The 16,953-nt window shown below is 43.3% G+C and overlaps 1 protein-coding gene across 2 annotated transcripts in view; it reads left to right on the top strand.

Moving 5' to 3' along the window:
* Positions 1–3,965, top strand: part of MFN1 (mitofusin 1) — a 32,370-nt gene extending 28,405 nt beyond the window's left edge. For both annotated transcript variants that reach the window (XM_069975154.1, XM_069975155.1), the window contains exons 16-18: positions 1,289–1,485; positions 1,625–1,759; positions 2,880–3,965. In XM_069975154.1, the coding sequence (XP_069831255.1) occupies positions 1,289–1,485; positions 1,625–1,759; positions 2,880–2,949 (402 nt within the window). In that variant the 3' untranslated portion in view covers positions 2,950–3,965. The remainder of the gene's footprint in view (positions 1–1,288; positions 1,486–1,624; positions 1,760–2,879) is intronic.
* The last annotated feature ends 12,988 nt before the right edge of the window (positions 3,966–16,953 follow it).

Raw genomic sequence — 16,953 nt, 5'->3', positions numbered from 1 at the left:
TCAAGTGCAGCAATAGACATAAATTATATTTGCATGTCTGGTTGCATCTGTTCAGATATGTGCTTTTTTGGCTTCTGTGAGCCATTGCCACATTTGATGGTTGGGGGGTTCAATAGCGGGGATTGTAGGTAGATATGTCATTTACAGTTATGCTCAAACGTTCACACACCCTGGCAGGATTTTTGCTTTTTTTGTCATTTTTTCAGAGAATATGAATGATAACACAAAGTTGTTTTTTTTCCCCACTCATAGTTAGTGGTTGGATGAAGCCATTTATTTAGAGAAAACTACTGTGTACATCTAAATGACCCTGAGCAAAAGTTTACTGAGATGGCCACTCCAGAACCTTCACTTTGTTCTGCTGTAGCCAAAGACAGGTCAACTTTGCCTTGTGTTTTGGATCATTGTCATGTTGGAATGTCAAATTATGTCACATATGCAGTTTCCGGGCGGATGAGTGCAAATTTGCCTCCAGTAATTGCTGATAGTGTGCTTCATTCATTTTTCCTTCAACTTTGCCCAAGTTTCCTTTGCCTTTGTAGCTCGCACATCCCCAAAACATCAGCGATCCACCTCCATGATTTACAGTAGGAGGGTGTTCCTTTCATCGTAGGCCTTATTGACACCTCTTCAAATGTAACGTTTATGGTTGTGGCCAAATAGTTTGATTTTGATCTCATTACTCCAAATTACCTTGTTCCAGAAGTTTTAAGGCTTGTCTCTGTGCTGTTTTGGCATAATGTAGGTGAGTTACTTTGTGGCATTTGCGCAGTAATGGCTTTCCTCCAGCAACTCGACCATGCATCCCAAGTGCTTCATTAAACACATTAAATTTTTGTCAATTTGTTTGAACTTCAGGCCAGGGTGAACTCTTAATCAGGGTCATTTGGATGTTTTTGGTTGTCATTATGATTTAAAAAGAAAAAACACAGTAGTCTGACCGTTAATGGCTTTACCCAACCACTAACCATGAATGGAAAAAGGTTTTGTGTTATCATTCATATTCTCTGAAAAAAAGGACAAAAACAAAAATCCTGCCAGGGTATGTAGAGTTTTGAGCACAACTGTAGCTGTAAAGATAGCAGAAGGAAACTATAGTGTGCCCAGTCTGCTACTGCTACTCGTTCATATTCAAGTCTACAGATTCTGTGCAAACACAGCCCGTGGACAAGCATCTGTATATCTATATACTGTAATATCCTGCCTACATGTTCTTAATGACCTCATGCATGAATTTCTATAGGACAAGCTACACACTCTATAATCCAAAAAAAAAATTCCTCCCCAGGTCTGGAGAGCTGTGGGCTGGAAGCTGATCGCCTGCTCGCTACTTGCATATGGAAGCTTGTACATGTACGAGAGGCTGACATGGACGACCAGGGCAAAGGAAAGGGCTTTCAAACAGCAGTTTGTGAACTATGCTGCTCAGAAACTGCAGATGATAGTCAGCATTACCAGTGCAAACTGCAGCCACCAAGTGCAGAAGTAAGTTTAATTGTGCTGGTAAAGTTACTGTGTTCTTCCTGAACTGGGTCCAGTTTGCATCTCCATGAAATTCTTATTTAGCAGTGTATCTGTTTCAGATGAAGAGCTGCATTTTCTCATTTTGCTTTCTTTTTTTCAGGGAGCTTGACAACATATTTAACAGGCTGTGTCAGCAAGTGGATGTTACCCAAAGGGAACTAGTTGAATCCATCAACAAACAGTCTGAAGAAATAAGACTGCTTGAGAAAGTTCAAAGCCAGGCCAAGGTCTTAAGGTATTTTGTCCCTTGTGCTTTTGGTCATACGTTTAGCGACAGATTTCTATCTTAAAGCATAACTGTGATTTCTGGGTCATTTTTTGGAAAACAATAAATATCAACAGTACAAGCGATTTTAAGAAACTCTGTAATAAGTTTTATTTAGCAAAAGAGTTTCCTTTTGTACTGCAAAAGCTGTTTTCCTAGCTCCCCCCTGACTTCAGAAGAAGCAGGATTTCTGTGTCCATTATGCTCTATGGAGAGGGGAGGGGTTGAGAGGAGTGAGTGAGCACAGAGGCAGCCCTGTACAACACAACACCCTGCAATCTTCCCTCAGAAAGTTCCTGGACAAGCACTGACCTTTCTGACCTCTAAATCCAGCGTTTTTAGGTGCCCTGAAAGTCTCCAAACAGCTGACCTTCATATCTCTTCTTCCTGCTCACTCATCTCCCTAGGCCCCTCCCCCTTCCATAGGATATAATGGACACAGCAGAACCTGTCTTCACTTGCTTCTCTGTAATGAAGACAGATTTGCCTGATAATGAACAGATAAGAAGTGAGGGGGGGGGCTAGGTAATTGCTTTTTGAGTACAGAAAGAGGCTTTTTTTTGCCTAATAAAACCTATTATAGAGTTTCTTAAAATCTCTTATACTACTGATTTCTGCACACACAAAAAATGAGTTACACTTTAATACATGGTGAACATTTACATTCTGTGTGAAATTAATTAATTGTGGTGTATGGCATTGTACACTTACCGTAGCATCACTATTTGTCTTGCCAACCCACACAATGTAAGTTAGCAGTTGGCATGGGACAGTTCGACGAGAATATGAGGGACTGAAGTAACAGACTTTATTATACAGTACTAGGCCCTACCACAAAATATGGCATTGAAACTTTGTTGATTTTATTATTAGTGTATTACACGTGCATTCTTGTGTTAGTTTTATGGACACAAGTCCTGGCTTGACCACAGGTCAAATGACCTAATCTGACTGCTGCAAAATTCAATGATTACAATGCCGTAGGTGAGACAGCTCAACGTAAGGGAAGTCTGTTTGCATAGATTGTGATTTATTTCTTGCCACACTTGCAGAAAATTAAATTGGATCTTATTGATGATTGTCTTCATAGAAACAAAGCTGTGCACCTTGAAAATGAGCTGGATCATTTTACAAAGCTGTTCCTCAACCAGAATAAATGAAGGTGTGGATGGAGAGGATACCTCAGACTTATTTGAGTACCGGAAGATCAGGAAGAATCCTAGTCAGCGACAGGCCGGCAGCATCACACTGTATTCTACCTTTCATCCAACAGGACTTTATAAACTGTAATGTGGAAGAACTTGCATGCACTTGTATGTGCTGGTATTACCTCCTGCTGGACATAACTCTACAAGTTCTGTATATCTCACATTACCTTACAGAGCAGGCGGGTTATATGAACTTCTTTGCTACCAGAATATACAGTATTTCTTGTTTTGTAAAGAAGATTTTCCTAAATCCCTTGATTTTGAGAAGATATCAAAGTTTGATTGAAATATTTATTTTAATATATATGGTGAGAAATAAGCATATGAACAAGAGCAAAACTTTATATTCATTGTACCAAATAACTTGTAAAGGTTAAAGGTTGACAAGGAGCCACCATCCCTTTTTTCCCCTACCACCCTGGGTTTCTCAGGTATAAGGGCATAAATGTGCAGTTTCTAAGCCTAACCTTCTTTCAGGTCACAGCAGTGGGGGTTCCCACTCTGTGTGTTACTGTAGTAAGATTATCAATAGTACTATCATAAGATAGAGAAGAACTCCTCAGAATTCTTGTTTTGTTGTGTATTGGATATGCTGCAGGTGATTTCTTTGCACATGGGGTTCTCCTATAAGTGCTGCAGTCAAGCCTTCAGTATTAAATGATCACACAATGAGAGCTGGTGGGATATCTGCTTCCTGCCATCATCATTATATTGTAAGCCTTGGAGGTTACATGACCTGAAGATATCATCACATCATGATATGTAAAGGTTAATACTCCTTCCAACAGCATGGTGAGAGAAGCCGCCTATTATAAAAGTACTATTCAGGTTATTCACACGTTTTTACAGTTTTCTTATACTTGGTAACATGTAATAAGTGGCACTGATTTTTCTATACATTACATCTACTAATGTATATAGCGGTTTGTGAGAGAAAACAATAAATCAAAATTTTGTATTTCTCACTGGTTACCATTGTGTATATATTCACTATTCACATAAGTGCAATCACTTTTCGATTAGATGTAGGAAAAAGTGTTTGTTTTTTTTTAAGGTTTTTAACCCCTGACCATATGCCTTGAATGTTCCGGGCAAAAGCTTAAAGGAATCTTAAACCCTATAGATGATGTCTTGCTCCTGAATCAGTCATCACAGAACTGAGCGGGGAGTAGCACATTAGAAGCCCGCAGAACAGGAACACAGACAGAATTGGAGTGGGGGAACATATTCCCCAGGAATGTGCCACAAACCAACAAGTGTTTTCCTTAAAGCGACTCTGTACCCACAATCTGACCCCCCAAACCACTTGTACCGTCAGATAGCTGCTTTTAATCCAAGATCTGTCCTGCGGTCAGTTCGGCAGGTGATGCAGTCATTGTCCTAAAAAACAACTCTTAAACAGGCAGCCCCGTGCCCAACGGGCGTGGCCTAGATTGTGTATGCATTAGGCTGGAACAACCTCTACTTTCCTCCTCCCCACCCTCCTCATCTTTAGGAATGCTCCAGGCAGATTGCCTCCTATTCATCAGTTGTGTTAGCACGGCACATGGGCTGGATCGTTAAGCAGCTGTGCAATGTTCAGACAGGAGTAAATGTTTAAGTGGCATTCCTAATGATGAAGAGGGTGGGGAGGAGGGACGGAGGGGTGGTGCAAAGTTAGGGCACAGATACTCCCTTTGGGCACAGGGCTGCAAGTTTAAAAGTTGTTTTTTAGGACAATAAATGCATCACCTGCCGAACGAACCCCAGGACAGATCTTGGATTAAAAGCAGCTATCCGAAGGTACAAGCGGTTTGGGGGGTCAGATTGTGTGTACAGAGTCTCTTTAAATGGAGAAGGTAAGTCAGCAGGCGACAAACGCAGAAGACTTGAAGCTTATAATGAAACACTTAATAGATTTGTCACATTTGCTTTTCCACGACATCCTTCAAGAGTAAAATCACCATTCTTTTTTATCAAAACCCTACCAATTGAAAAAAAGGGCAGTTTAATTGTTCAGAAGTAAGAATCTGCTATTATTCAGTATCTAGCGGTCACTAATTCTTGGTGAGCAGATGACAATTTGTTCATACAATATCGGGGTAAGAAGGTCTCTAAGGACATCACTGATTGTTTGAATTAGAGCTTGTGAATTAGAGCTTGTATATCAAGGGTTATCTCAGCCCTCCTCCGAGGAGGGCCCGATCAACGATGTAAACGAGCGGCGATCTGCTAGATCGCTGCTTGTTTACTGGGCCTATTCCACGGCCCGATCGTTGAGCGAGGGCTGCAAGGACATCGTTACCGATGTCCTTGCAGCCTTTGCAGCATACATTACCTGTCCAGGCTTCTCCGCGCTGTCTTCATCCCAGGGTCCCGCGCTCTCTATCTTCTGAATGGCCGGTCAGCTGACAGGCCACACTCAGCCAATCACAGGCCGCGGCGGTCCCGGCCTGTGATTGGCTGAGCGCTCCGTCAGCTGACCGGCCATTCAGAAGATAGAGAGCGCGGGACCCGGGGATGAAGACGGCGCGGAGAAGCCTGGACAGGTAATGTATGATGCTGCTGCTATCAAATCGTCGGTCGCCCGCCGCGCACCGCTATTCAACCGTAGCGATGCGTGGTGGGGGAACGATGATTTTAGGTCTGGCCCTAAGTGAACGATCAGCCAATGACACAATCATCCATCGGCTGATCGTTCTCTCTATTTCACTGAACGATAATCGGCCGAATCGGGCCAAATGGGGCCGATCCGGCTGATTATCGTTACTGTGGAATAGGGCCCTTAGGTTCTATAGAACTCGAACCTTGTTGAACCTTCTGCTTTTGATTCCCGATGCCTTCCCATTCCGTGGGGAAGGAGGAGACAGCCCTAATAACCTGGAATTCCGGGATACAGCCGAGGTAATAGGCTGTATCCTGGAATTCCAGGCGGTACTCGGACTGACTCCTTCTTCCCCACAGAACGGGAAGGCATCGGGAATCAAATGTGGAAGGTTAGAGTTCGATAAAACCTAACTTTTTCCAGTGTTCGATCATCTTTACTTGAGAGCAGGGCAAACTGCATTGACTCCAATGCACTGGTCAGACCCCAGCGTATAAAGATAAGTGGGACTTCCAAGACTCTTCCAGTGGATCCAGTCCTCTGCAGCTTTTTTTCCCCCATCTTACCACTAGAAATAAGTGAAGTTACAGTAAGTCTGTCCAAACCTGACTACTCAGCTTTTGAATTCTGCTACCTGGAAAAGATGGACACAGCTGTGGGTCTCCTAGGACTGTATCCATCTTTTCCAGGCAGCACGATTTACCAGCTGAGTAATCGGGTTTGGCCAAACTTGCTGTAGGTTCACTCATCTCTAACCACCCAGCCTATCCTCTACAAGTGTGCTCTTCTGAGTGCCCCACTTTGACCCCTCCCCATTAGATGTCTCTTTGGTCTAAGGCTGTATTCTCACAGAACAAGTAAGAGGAATGCCTGTAATGGAGTCTCCCCCGCCCTGACAGCATCTGTGATAAGATGCTGAGAGTGGGGGAATGGTACTCATATGCGCCGTGCTGTAAGACAGCACCGCGTGCCGCTGATTCATTACAGCGCGGCGCATATGAGTATAGTTCGAGATGTTTTCCTCTCTTGAATTTAAACTGCTAAATCCTCTTTAAGGCTGCAGGCTTTGTCCTCATACCCATCCTTACATTTGCATAGTTTACCAGAGCTTTCACAGAATGCGCAACAGCAGCTTCACCAAGGCATCCTTTCTAAGGCCTCCTTAGCGGATTTCATCTCCCAATCTGCTTCTGTCTAGAAATGTCTTTGAGTCCATGAATATAGTATGCTTCATCTCCTGCACATATGCTTCAGCTGAAGCCATCTGCAGATTTTCTTGGCAAAGGCCTAGGCAGCTTACACTTCTAAGTGTTCTCTTACTGCTACAGTTTTTAGCTGGAGTGTACATTGAACTATGACAGCAGTTTTCTTTAGACCAAAATGTTCTTCACATACATGACATCTAGAGTAGGGTAATATTGTGGAATGAGAAGTGTGACATTTTTTTTATACCTACAGGTTGATTATTTTATATATGAATCAGAAACAAAAGCCCATACATCCAATTGTAGGTTCCTATCTTACATGGTTACCAACCCTGCTGGAACATAGCACCAGTGTTGGCTGAGCAGAAGCCATAAAAGTAACACTGAAAGGCCTAAGAGGTGGTTCAGGGCTGGGGGTTCTTTTGACACCTTTGGAGAATCGTCTCCTCCCCTTTGGACAAAACCGAAGGTAGGGAATGCAGAAGGCCATTACCATGTGCCCCCTAAGTAAAACATTTCAATCACAAAACAAATTTTTATGAATTTTATCACAGCAACTCAATAGTGTGCATGACCCCCACATGTCTGTATCCACCCCTGACAATGTTGGAGCACAGTCATGATGAGATGAGCAATAGTTTCCTAGGAAAAGGATTGTCTAAACATAATGTTCTAGAGGTTCTAAATTGGACTTATATTTGAGAAATTCAAGGGCCTGTCAATGGCATCAATGCCTTTGTCAAGTAGGAACTGCTTACACACCGTTACCACATAGGTGAGAGTATTGTCCAGCGCCAGGAGAAACCCAGAGCCAACTGCACCAATGTAAGATCTTACAATGGCTCTAAGGATTTCATCACAGTACCTAACAACAGTCACTGTACCATTGGCTACCGTGTGGCGGTTTGTGTGATCCTCCAAGGATATGCCTTCCACATCATTAAACATCCACCATCAAACTGGTCATGCTCCACAAGGCTGCCAACATCTATAATATCTCCAGACTTTTTTATGTCACATATTTTCAATAGGAACCTACTCTACCTATGGCAGACTTAGCAATTCCACTTAGCAAGTGTTTTCTGGCAACTGCCAGTTGAGCTGGGCAATGAGCACACCACTAGGGCCAAGATCTTGAGTTATGACAGCACATATGGATGTGCCACGCTGGAGAAGCTGGACTACCTGCACCACCTGTATGGGCAGCAGGTACTTCTGCATTCTACTAGTAGTGACAAATACACTAGCAAAACAAGAGTCAGAAAAGGGGATAGTAAAGGTCCTAGGATGCTGTTTCATCAGCTAATTACATGTTTTGTGCAGCCCATTCACTGCATTGTTGTTGGGTGCACTTGCCCTTTGTAAACAGATGATGTGTCGCTGACAATGATGCATTGAAAAGGCTGCACAAACTACCCAACAATTGTAATAATGTAAACAGATCACTCATCAGGGAGACCGTCCACAGAAAACAAACACTGTTGGCTGCTGGTTAAAACTCAATACAGTGAATTTTTAGGTGCATTGCCCCCTGGGAAATACATTATACAAAAAGGTTCTGTGGAGCCTCATTTAAAGCGACTCTGTACCCACAATCTGACCCCCCAAACCACTTGTACCTTCGGATAGCTGCTTTTAATCCAAGATCTGTCCTGTGGTCTGTTCGGCAGGTGATGCAGTTCTTTTTAAATTCTTTTAAACTTGAAGCCTGTGCCAAAGGGAGTATCTGTGCCCTAACTTTGCACCACCCCTCCGTCCCTCCTCCCCACCCTCTTCCTTATTCGGAATGCCACTGAAACATTTTCTTCATGCTGAACACTGCACAGGTGTCTTAACAATCCAGCCCATGTGCCAGGCTGCCACAGGTGGGGAATAGGAGACAATCTGCCTGGAGCATTCATAATGATGAAGAGGGTTGGGAGGAGGGACAGAAAGGTTGAGCAAAGTTAGGGCACAGATACTCCCGTTTGGCATGGGCTTCAAGTTTATTAGTATTTTTTTAGGACAATAACTGCATCACCTGCCGAACGGACCACAGGACAGATCTTGGATTAAAAGCGGCTATCCGAAGGTACAAGTGGTTTAGGGGGGGCTGATTGTGGGTACAGAGTCACTTTAAGAGCCTTGAAACACAGGACTAGCAAGATGTCCCTCCAGGGAAGGACCCAGCCAAAGGGTGGCTTCTGGAAGGAGACCACCAAAACCACCATATTAAGTGGCACTTTCAGCCGACATCCAGCTTAATCTACAAATCCAATGGTGTGTTTAGATGGAGATATTTAATACTATATTGTAAGAGGACTGGCACCAAGGAACCAACCAGTAAACGAGTGCAAGTCCTAACAACCCAGAGTATACATATGTTTCAAAGAAAAAAAGGACTGAAAAAATTGGACTGCACCTCACAAATAGCATGAATAAATAGAAATTGTATTTTACATAAATGCCAGGGACAAACATTTATAAATAAATAAATAAATGAATGAATGAATAAACCGATATATCCTATAAGACAAGTTGATGTATGCAATGACCAAACACAAATGTGTGCCAAATCCTATGTGCTAAAACACACTATCAGGTAAATAATAACAATGCAAACAGTCAAAGTGCAAGTGCAAAAAAGTGCAAGAGATTAGTATAATACAACCAACATGGCCGTCACTTCAGTAGGTTAGGAAAAAACATCCATGGATGATAACAGTATACAAAATGCATACAGCGTATTATTTACAGATTACTAAGTTACGTACAGGTTATTCAAGCATATTTTCTGAACTGAAACGTGGGTGAACAGCGATCACCAAACCTAAGTACACATCAGGTTTATCCTGAGAGATCAATACTTGGCCACATGCAGATATCTAGCTTGTCGTATCTCACCGTTCTAGATGATCACACTACCTAATTGTCGACTTCAACACAGACGTGACCAACACTAGTAACTAATATGTGTAACAAGTCAAAAGAGCATCCTATTTCCCCCGCAGTCTCCACACATTAGATCTAACAGAGAAACACCTAGGGTGGGACTAAACCACTAAGGACTTTAATCCAAAGGGCGAGTCTTCAGTAGAAGAGACATCAAGTCTGTAGTGTTTGGAAAACTTATGCAGATTTTTTTTTTTACCACAATTAACCCCTGCAAACGGGATGAAGAGTTTTGTCTATTCTCCATGAACTGGTAGATAAAATATATTGTAATACTGTCCGTCTTACGTCCAAGTTATCAAGTTTACAGTAATACTGTCCATCCTACGTCCAGGTTTCTTCTTGTTTGTTTTGTTTTGTTTTTGGGGGAGGGGGGGGGATTAGACAAAATGAAAGAACTACTATATCCTTTGATCAGTTAAAGGAGGTCACGACAGGTATTAAGATTCCATGGGGGGTGTAGGTCCTGATCCTAGGTCTAATACGCTCAGGAATCTAGACACCCAACTAATGCCATATAATTTTGTATCATAGAGCACACTAAAGGCACACACCTGTACAGGATATGATAAAATGGAAGTGGTTGCTGATATCACCTTACTGTTTGTAGTATATTAGTACATGGGAGTGGGAAAACATTTGAGGCTGCGAGACTCCTATGGCGGCCATCTGCAAAGCCGCTATTTTGGATTCAACTTTACTTCTTTCAATGGGAAGAGGGTCATGTGACACAAACACAGAGAATTCCACAAGAAAAACAATTATGTGCTCATTTTTAACGTAGCTTTATTCATTATGCAGTTATTGACATGTTTGTGACATGGAGCAACAACAGTTACCCACTGGGATGTGCTCAAGGAGCTGCCCATTGTGTTGAATTGTCAAGGCGATTCTTTTCTCCCACTCTTAAAACACCAAGAGAAATACCGCCGAGGAAATGCTACCACAAGCCTCCTGTATCCGTTGTTTCAGTCGCCCCACATCCTGGATCTTCACAGCGCACACCATTCAAATGGCCCCAGAGAATCCAAGGGAGGGGGATCCGGAGACCTTGGGGGCCATTCCACTGGTATTCAGTATGAATTGGAGCCAGCATATATCATGTTTTGCAGCAATACAACATTGATAAAGCAAGAGAGAGACTCACTTTTTGCCATATTCATATGTTGTTTTATTTTTCATTTTCAGTTAGTATTCAGGCTGAGGAGGCTTAGGAGGCATGCATCCACGGAGTTGGCGTGGGTCCCGTCTCCCGCGCGGCAGACGGGACCCACGCCAACTCCGTGGATGCATGCCTCTTTAGCCTGAATACTAAATGAAAATGAAAACTAAAACAACATATGAATATGGCAAAAAGTGAGTCTCTCTCTTGCTTTATCAATGTTGTATTGCTGCAAAACATGATATATGCTGGCTCCAATTTATACTGAATACGTGTTACAGACGACCGGAGGTGGTTGGCAATTGTACGAGCCTGATTTGTTAAATTGGTTCACTTACACAGACTTTGCTTTAACGATATACTGGCCATTCCACTGGACCACAGCGGCCAATCCACTTCCCAGGAAACTGTTCACCGAGGAACTTAAGTGCACCTTTGATGCGTAATGTGGTGATGCACCATCTTAAGGAATGTGCCAGCTTCAGTGCGCAGAGAGGGAAACACATCTCGTAGCAATTGCAGATACCCATTGGAATTTAGGTGTCCATTGATGAACCATGGCCCCACTATATTCATACCCCAAATACCACACCACACCATCAGTTTTTGTGTTCCAACACATTTGGAGGGATCTGTCCAGTGTAAGTTACTGTCAGACCAGTAGCGATGGTTTTGTTTGTTAACTTCACTGTTCACATAATAGTTTGCTTCATCACTAAACAGAACCTTATATGTAAACCGTGGCTCCTGTTCCAGTTGTTGTGTCACCCAGTCTTCAAATTTAATGCTCTGGTCCGGATCATCCTCGGTGAAATGTTGTAGCAGCTGAATCTTGTAAGGGTGCCTTCTGTGGGTAGCCAGTATCCGTCGAATGGACATTCGACTGATGCCACACTCCAGGGACATGTGTTGTGTGCTACTCTGTGGGCTCTTGGTAAATGCTGCCAGGACAGCCACTGATGTTTGGTCATTGAAGACAGTTTTTTATATGTCCAGATTTGAGCTTATCAAACAACGAACCAGTAGCACGAAATTTGGAGACCAGTTTGCTAACTGTGGCATGGCCGATGGGCGGTCTCATAGAGTTTCTTGCATTGAAGCCTCTGTAATGACCTGGGTACTGCATTCACCAGACATCAACACAATGTCTGTCTACAACGTGTCAATAACTCGATAATGCATAAAGCTACATTAAAAATGAGCACACTATTGTTTTTCTTGTGCAAGTCTCTATGTGTTTGATGTGTCACATGAGCCCTCTAAAGTTGAATCCAAAATGTCGGCTTGCAGATAATTGCCATGGGCGTCACCCGGCCTCAAATGTTTTCCCCCTCCCATGTACTAATATGCCACAATTGGTAAGGTGATATCAGCAACCATTTTCAATTTATCAGGGTGTATCCACATTTATGGCCCACCCTGTACTTTGAGGGTACTGGAGGTAAGACCTAATTCCAAGCCATCCTATAAGAAATCTAGTATGATCAAATCTGAGGGTTTTAAATTGATGATTGAAAATAAGCGGGAGTAGTGACTCTGACTTCTTTGATCCTCAGGGACCAGGCATACTGCCCCAAACTGAATGAAGTCTGATATCTAGTATCTGATCCTGAGTCTGCTAGCCCTGAGCAGTCACTACAAAATGAGAGGGAAGGGGAGTCTCAACCTCTAGCTGGTAACCTTGAGAGATGACTTGGACTATCCAGGATTTGGGAATTAGGGCATCCCAGGTGGGCACAAACTGTCGAAGTCCCCCACACACATACCTGTCTGGCGCCATTGTTTGGAAGATGACTTATTTTGGTTGGGGTTAAAAATAAAGTTTCTACCCTTCCCCCTTTTTTTGTATGACCAGCATCCTCTGACTTGCCCTTAACTCCCCTCTGAGATAGCTCTGTCTCTGACGATGAAAGGGCAATTTTTTTTAGCTTTAGATTTTTCTTCGGAAAACCGCTTTTTCTAATAACTTATCCAGTTCAGGACCAAACTAACCATGAAAGGGAAGAAAGTTTGTTTTTAGATGCCATATCGCCTGACCAGGATTTCAACCAAACGACACATCTGGTAGTTTTTGTTAAGGCCGAGGCCCAGGCTGACACTTTAACTGCTTCAGCCGAGGCATCAGCTAGGACATTAGTAGCCATCTTGAGGAGAGGAAGAAACTCTAGGATCTGGTCCCCAGGGGGTTTCATTCAGAAGATGGATTTCCAATTGGTCAAGCCACACTTTAAGAGTTCTAGCCACACAAGTAGAGGTAACATTGGGTCTAAGCAGGGTTGCGAGTCACTACTTTTTCTTTTATTTTATTTTTTTAAGTCTTTCCACCTTGCGATCCATTGGATCCCAAAGTTTGGTTGCGTCCTCAAATGGTAAGGAGGCACACTTTCCAACCTTAGCTATTGGTATGTCTACTTTAGGGACAGAATCCCAATCTAAACTATCCTGGTCATCGAAGGGGTACAGTTTCTTAATTCACTTAGGAAGGATCCAACTTTTCTCCATTTTTTTTTCCATTCAGATTTAATCATAGAATGGATATTCTCATGAACGGAAAAAGCAATAGGTCAGTGGGAAGCTAAACCTCCAAATATTTAATTGTGAATCGATTTAGGCTTCTCTTCTTCTGTTATGCTAAGAGGAGCCCGAATGGCTTTGATAAGCTCCTGAGTATCTTCAGGGCTAAACAAATATTTTTTTTAGGGGCACAGTCTTACACATTCTCCCTCTTCAATCTTTTTTTTTTTTTTTCTCATAGAAGCGGTAGATGGTTCAGCAGCTGATGACACGGGTTTGGAAGATAAGGTGGCACAAATCTCATTATTGATCAAGAGTTTAATATCTTGCATTAGGCTTGGTGATTCACTCTTTACAAATGAAGCTGCACAGTTGCTGCATAGAGGTTTATTTCCCTCTGGGTCCAATCAAGTGCCACACACCACACACTTTCTAATCTTAGATCTTGACTTAGGATCCACAGAATCAGTGTCTCCCTACAAAATAGGAGATGGATACGGACAACTACAGTATATCAGCAGTAAGGCATACTGAGACCATACAGACAGTCCCGGCCACCATGTCGCATACAGCAGCTGGTTTGGCAGGAGCACTCATTTTTTTATGCTGCTGCTTGTGGCAGGAAGATTTGCTCCTTTGCTCAGGGCAGCTGTAGAGGAAACTTCAGTGCTGCTGTGGTTAGGAATATACCTGTCAGGCTGCCGCTGCTGGCAGTTGTCCTACAGGTGCTGTACACTATACAAGCCTTGCACAGGCTGATTTTGAAATCTGGCGCCCTTTATGCCAGACGACAGCGTCGGCACAGTCTCTCATCAGGGTGCTGGCCTGAGCCTGGCAACCAGAAGTGATGTCCCTCGCACATTACGTCAGAAATACTGGAAACTACACTGAGAAACCGTGTCTATCCGGGCCCAGACCGGCACCAATGTATTAAATGCCTGCCACACTTCCCAGCTCACAAAGAAGCTGCCGTGCCAATGACCCGGACAACCAGGGTGATGCCGATGTTTACCTGCGAGCAGGTGTCCCCTGTATTCAGCCTGGAGCCGTCTGCAGGGGACAGATGTCTGCAGGGGAGTAGCAGATCAGCTCCTGGGCTACCCGGTGACACAGCCTGGGGCAAGGGGATGGACTCCACGTGTTCCCTCCACCAGTAAGATGATTTTTAACGTCAGGATTTTGATGGCTCCCAGCACCTCTTGGGCACCTGCTTCTGATCAGGAGGAGGCAAGATATGCTTTTTTTTTTTTGTATTATGCAAATGGCTGTTCTGGTGCACTGAAGGTGGTCCCAGTCCATTGATATCCCCTCCCATGATATTTTACTATCTATATTATAAAATAATCCTGAAAAAATTCAGTTTTCTTTTTACTTACTAGGCCTTACATTAAAGAGGTTATAAAGAATTAGAAATTTTTTTTTTTTCCCACCAGGTTGTGAGTGTCATTAGTTTAACTCCATTAAAGGGGTACTCCAGCGTGGAGGCACTTTTGCGCTGGGACCAGGGACAAGGGAAAAGACGTCCACTCACCTCCCCGGTTCCAGTGGCGCTCCGGTGCCCGGCCGCTTCCGGGTGTCTGACGCAGGCCCGAGACATGACGTCTCAGGTTCGCTCAGGGACTCAGTGGCCTCCTTCACTGACTGGCTGAGCGGACCTGAGACGTCACGTCTCGGGCCCGCATCACACACCCGGAAGCAGCTGGGAACGGAGCACCGCGATGCGGGACCCGCCGCTGGAGCGGGAAGGTTAATGGACGTCTTTTCCCTCGGCCACCTCATCCCCGGTCCCAGCGCTGGAGTACCCCTTTAACTTCAATGCAACTAAGCTGCAGAACCACACTCAAACGGAGGACAATAATGTTGCTGTTTATGGCAGAAAGTGGCCATGTTTTTCTAAACCTGAATAATCCCTTTAAGGCAAGACTTCCTATTCTGAAGGGTCTTCTTTATCACAGATAGGAAAGCATTGAATGGGTAACCCAGGACCCTACAGTACAACCAAAATAGCTGAGGCTCCGGACAGCCTCCCCTTCCCTGTGAGTGACTTCTAGTCAAGTCACAGAGCATGCCCAGAAAATTACTAGTAAATAGGATCTGGTACAATCTACTGTCTTTGGTTATGGGGCATCCTGTAAAGAACTGGTCCCCAACCAGTGCTTAAGGAGTCATATGTGCCTTGGGACAAGACTGAATGACTTTGCAATCATTTAAAGCATAACTATAAAATATTTTGACCATTTAGTTTTAGTTAGCTTAGGTCATGAGAATTTTTGCAATATACACTAAGCTAAAATGAAGTTTTTTAAATACATGAAGCTGAATGTCCCCTCAGATCTGTGTTTGCCTGTGTTATTTCTGCATTCCTGCTGGACACGCCCCTCTCTGGAAATCCTGGAGTGTGCGGACTCCGACAACAGCATCAGATAACAGCCCTGACACAGACCGAAACAAAACCTCCTCCCCCACCTCCTAGCAGCACGTTTTCCCCCCTCCCCTCACAGAGGTGAGTTAGCAGAGCTGAGAGTTAGCAGAGCTGAGACCATCATGCCATAAAGCTTAAAAGGTGTAGTGCGGCGCTAAACATTTATTCACAAAATAACACACATTACAAAGTTATACAACTTTGTAATGTAATGTATGTTATGTATGTGAATGGCCCCCTTCCCCGTGTCCCCTCCCCCCACGCTAGACCCGGAAGTGTTGGTGCATTATACTTACCGCATTCGTGTCGACCCCCCGCTCCAGCCGCCCCCCCCTATGCCGCGTCATCAGCTGCTCAGCCACGATTGGCTGAGCATAACTGTGCTAAGTATAATGCACCAACACTTCCGGGTCTAGCGTGGGTGGGGGGAAACACGGGGAAGGGGGCCATTCACATACATAACATACATTACAAAGTTGTATAACTTTGTAATGTGTGTTATTTTGTGAATAAATGTTTAGCGCCGCACTACCCCTTTAATTCAACAAAACAACTTTTACTTGTTCACTCGCTCAACAGGGAATAAGCACATATGACACAGATCTGGTTAAAAGCACTTGTTTATTGGTTACAATATCAATTCATGGCAACATATTGGTTTCACTGAGCCACTGTACAAATACAAAGAGAAAAAAAAAAATCAATTGTGGAAAAATATAAACAAAACGTTTATAGCAAGTGATTATTTCACAGGGAAATCTTTTATACAACAGCAACTGTTAAAAAGGGAGAGAGGGGAAAAAAAAAAAAAAGAAGAAAAAAAAAAGCATGGCACGTCCCTGGTTTTTAATTGGCTTAAAACCTTTAAGACAGTTCTTAATACATACACGATCCAAAAGGCAGTGCAGAATTAATTCGGAATCCATATTTATAAAGCCTTTTGTCAGCAACACATGAGTAAAAATGTTATAAAATGAATGTGCAAGAATCGTCCTCCTGTAAAGTGTAGATATATATATTACAGCAACAAAACAATGTTTCCTCAAATGCAACTAAACCTTGGACTTCTATGAATAGAATAGAAAGTGTAAGAACTCACGTTAAAAGATGCTTTTTTTTTTTTTTTTAACATTCTCCC

The sequence above is a fragment of the Dendropsophus ebraccatus genome, chromosome 6, assembly GCF_027789765.1.
Source record: "Dendropsophus ebraccatus isolate aDenEbr1 chromosome 6, aDenEbr1.pat, whole genome shotgun sequence".
In the NCBI taxonomy this organism is placed as follows: Eukaryota; Metazoa; Chordata; class Amphibia; order Anura; family Hylidae; genus Dendropsophus; species Dendropsophus ebraccatus.
This window is presented reverse-complemented; position numbering and strand designations above follow the sequence as displayed.